We start from the raw sequence: 3,579 nt of genomic DNA on the forward strand, positions 1-3,579 counted from the left end.
GCCATATTCCTTGCTTGGCCTTGCAATAAACCTGCACTTTCCTTCACCAAAACCTGGTGTCAGTAGATTGGCCTTACTGCGCAGGCGAGCGGATTGTAGTTTGGTTCAGTAATAGGAGTTCTTTATGTATTTTGGGGAAAAAAATATATATAAGTTTTTTGTGTTTTGGTTTTTGTTTGTTTTTGGTTAATGTGTTGAAAATACCTTCTCCCCGTGTTTGACTTTTTACTTTATGTATCTCTTGATGTGCAGAAGTTTTAAGTTTTTATAAAGTCAAATTTATATTTTCCTTCAGGTTTTGTGCTTTTTTGGGGGTACAATTATGAAATTTTTCTCTAGCTTGGAGATATAAAGATATTCTACTTTATTTTCTTCTAAATAATTTAAACTTTTATTTTTCACACTTAGATCTTTATTCATCCATGAATTTTTTTTTTAGGATGTAGATTAGGGATGTAATTTTGTTTTATTTTCTACATAGCCAATTATTACAACACCATTTATTGAATAATCCATCTTATCCCCACTAATTTGTAATGTGTCCATTTTCCCCATATACATAAGTCTGTTTATAAGTCTTGCTATCCGATCCCATATATCTATTTGTCTATTCACCTGCACCAAGATCATGATCTCTTACTTTTTATAGCTTTATGATAACTCATGATATTTGATAGGGCCAAACTACCCATTTTGTTCTTCAAAATTTTCTGGGTGTTTTTTGTCCTTTTTTTCTTCCATATAAATTTTAGGATCAGCTTTTTAAGTTTCATAGAAATTTCTGTTGCATTTTTATTGGAATCAAATTGATATATTAATTTGAGAAGACTTTATGTTATTGAATCTTTCCATCAATGAACATGGTATATCACAACATTTATTCAGATCCTTCAATGCTATTTTTAAGTCTTCCCCATAAAATTATAGCATATCTTTTCTTAGATTTATCCCTAGATTTAAAAAAAACACACTTTATTGATATTTTGAGGGGTATATTTTTTTCTATTACATTTTCTTTGTGGTTATTGCTAGTCCATAGGGACATAACTGATGTTTGTATAAACTCTTCCTGAGCTCTCTTATTGATTCTAACTTTGTATAGACTCTTATTTTCTTTAGGCAATCACATCATCTACAAATAAGAAGAGGTTTCAGGTTTCCTTCCCAAGTTTTATGCTTTCCTTTCTTTTCTTATTTCATCAGTTAGGACTTTTATCACAATATTGAAGTGAAGCAGTCATGTAGGTGAAATGTTTTATTAAGATAGTGCTTGCTATAGGTATATGGTGTTAAGGAAGTTCCCTTATAATCCTGGTTTGCAGAGATTTTTAAAAATCTTGATGAATATTACATTTTATAAAATGACTTTTCTGCATCTATTAAGTATATACTTATCTCCTTTAATCTGTATTTAAAGTGTATGACATAGATTTTCTTATAAACTCTTTGGTTTTTATACACTGACAAATGATTTGCTGATGTTTTATTTAGGACTTTGTATCTCTCTGCAAATATATGCTTTTCTTTTACAATCCTTGTCTGGCTTTAATATTAGTGTTAGACTAACCTTACAAAATGAGTTGGAAATATTACTTCTTTTATTCTCTGAAGCAGAGATTACCAGATGTGCTATAAAAACACAATCTACTTTTAAATTGCCTGCAAAAGACTCACAAAACCAGGCTTAATTTTTTATTAGGCAAGGTCAAATACTTACATTGACTGAGTTTTCTGACATATTTGGGTTTACTTCTACCCTTTTATTTTAGGTTTCCTGATTGCCTTTTTTTATTCTTGCTTATTTTCTTTTACTTCCTTTCATCTAGTGGACTAACAAGATAACTACAATTTTTCCTCCCTTATGCTGTTTTATAAACTAGATTGTTTTCCTACCATTTTAGTTATTACTCTTAAATGTTTACCAAAATATTTAACCATACATTTTTCTAACAACATTTAGCTATGTAATATTTCTATCTTTCTGGCGAACATTACTTTCCGCTTTTACTACCAAGGAACAATGCCCCCACTCCATCTTTTTTGTGTGTGTCTGTGAATAATATTTTAGTCATCTTTGTTTACAGCTGAAACTCTGGGAACTCAAAATTAACATCCTTGCCCATGAGCTTGTTATAGACACCAGAAAACGTTTCAACCTTGTGTTCCACATTGTTCTGCTGTGCTTTATTCAAACGAACCTTTATGAGTCGGCTGCCATCCAGCTTCACGCGGATTCTCTTGCCCACGATCTCACTTCGGAAAACCAAGTCCTCCAGGATGGCGTCATGCACGGCTGTCAGAGTGCGGCTCCTGGGACGTTTTTGCTTATTTTTTGTACGGCTTTTTCGAGTTGGCTTAGGCAGAATTCTCTGAACGATAAAGACAACGTGCTTCTCGCTGAACTTCTCCAACTCACACACTAGCCAGACCTGGATTTTCTGGAAGGATTTCAGATGAGGAACGGAAACAAAGATTATGATAGCTTTTGGACAACCAACATCTTCAATTTCTTTGGCGGCTGTGATGTTCAGCTCCCGCAGCTGGGCCTTGAGGTCCGAGTTCATCTCCAGCTCCGGGAGAGCCTGGGAGACGCCAGACTCGAACTCGTCCGGCTCCTCGCCATTGGGCTTCACGATCTTCACGCTGGAACTGAACATGGCCGGGACCTTGATGACGCGGCACCCCACTCCATCTTTTTATTGTGTTTAGAGCTTTTATTGTACTTAAAAAAATTCAAAATAGTTATTTTTATTTTTGTGTGTGTCTGTGTGTGTGCTGTTTCATTTCTTCCTTCTGGGTTCATTTTTTCTTCTTGAGATAAATCATTTAATAGTTCCCTTTGTGAGGATCAGTAGTTGGTAAATACTCCAAGTTTTTGTGTGGTGAAATGACTTTTTTGTCTCTACAACTGAAAGGTTGTTCGGGCATAAGAGTGTAGATTGACAGTTATTTCTTGTCAGCCCTGAAGATATTATTGTTATTTTTTGGCATTGATTGCAGCTGAGGAAAAGTCTGCTATCTGAGAGCTTTAAAAGTCTTATTTTCTTTGATGTTCTGCAGCTTCATTTTAATGTTGACATGTGGATTTATTTTTATATATTCAGTTCAAGACTTTGCACTTCCAGTCTGAGGACTTATGTCTTTTTCAATTTTAGAAAACTACTATTTATTATGGTTTCAGATCTTTCTTTCTCCTTCATTCTGTTTCTTCCTAAATTACTATTTCATAACTTCTCCTCTTTCTTCAAACCTATAACACCTCCGGTACCCTCATCATCCAAAACGAAACCTTCACCTTCTTCCCCAAGTTAGCTTCTCTCGTGTTAACTTTCTTTTCTTTCTCTTAAATTCAATCTATTAACAATCCTATTGGCTCTAATTTAAAAATAAACCCAGAAAGTGACCACTTCTCACCTCTCTCACTATCACCACCCTATGCTAAGCCACCATTGTCTTTCTGCTTCACCCTTTTTCCCCACAGTCTATTCTTAGCACTTAAAATTTTAAATTGCATCTCCTCCCCTACTGTCCTCGTCTTCTCCATTTTTCATTTTTCTCCATGGAATTTACACAATTAAA

General features: G+C 34.4%; 1 protein-coding gene across 1 annotated transcript; it reads right to left on the reverse strand.

The window, feature by feature from the left end:
* Positions 1 to 2,062: 2,062 nt before the first annotated feature.
* LOC101273646 (40S ribosomal protein S7-like) lies at positions 2,063 to 2,684 on the reverse strand. The gene has a single exon (XM_033439797.2). The coding sequence runs from the start codon at positions 2,655 to 2,657 to the stop codon at positions 2,079 to 2,081; it is 579 nt and encodes a 192-aa protein (XP_033295688.1). The 5' UTR covers positions 2,658 to 2,684; the 3' UTR covers positions 2,063 to 2,078.
* Between the last annotated feature and the right edge of the window lie 895 nt (positions 2,685 to 3,579).

The sequence above is a fragment of the Orcinus orca genome, chromosome 6 (assembly GCF_937001465.1).
Source record: "Orcinus orca chromosome 6, mOrcOrc1.1, whole genome shotgun sequence".
NCBI classification, from domain to species: domain Eukaryota; kingdom Metazoa; phylum Chordata; class Mammalia; order Artiodactyla; family Delphinidae; genus Orcinus; species Orcinus orca.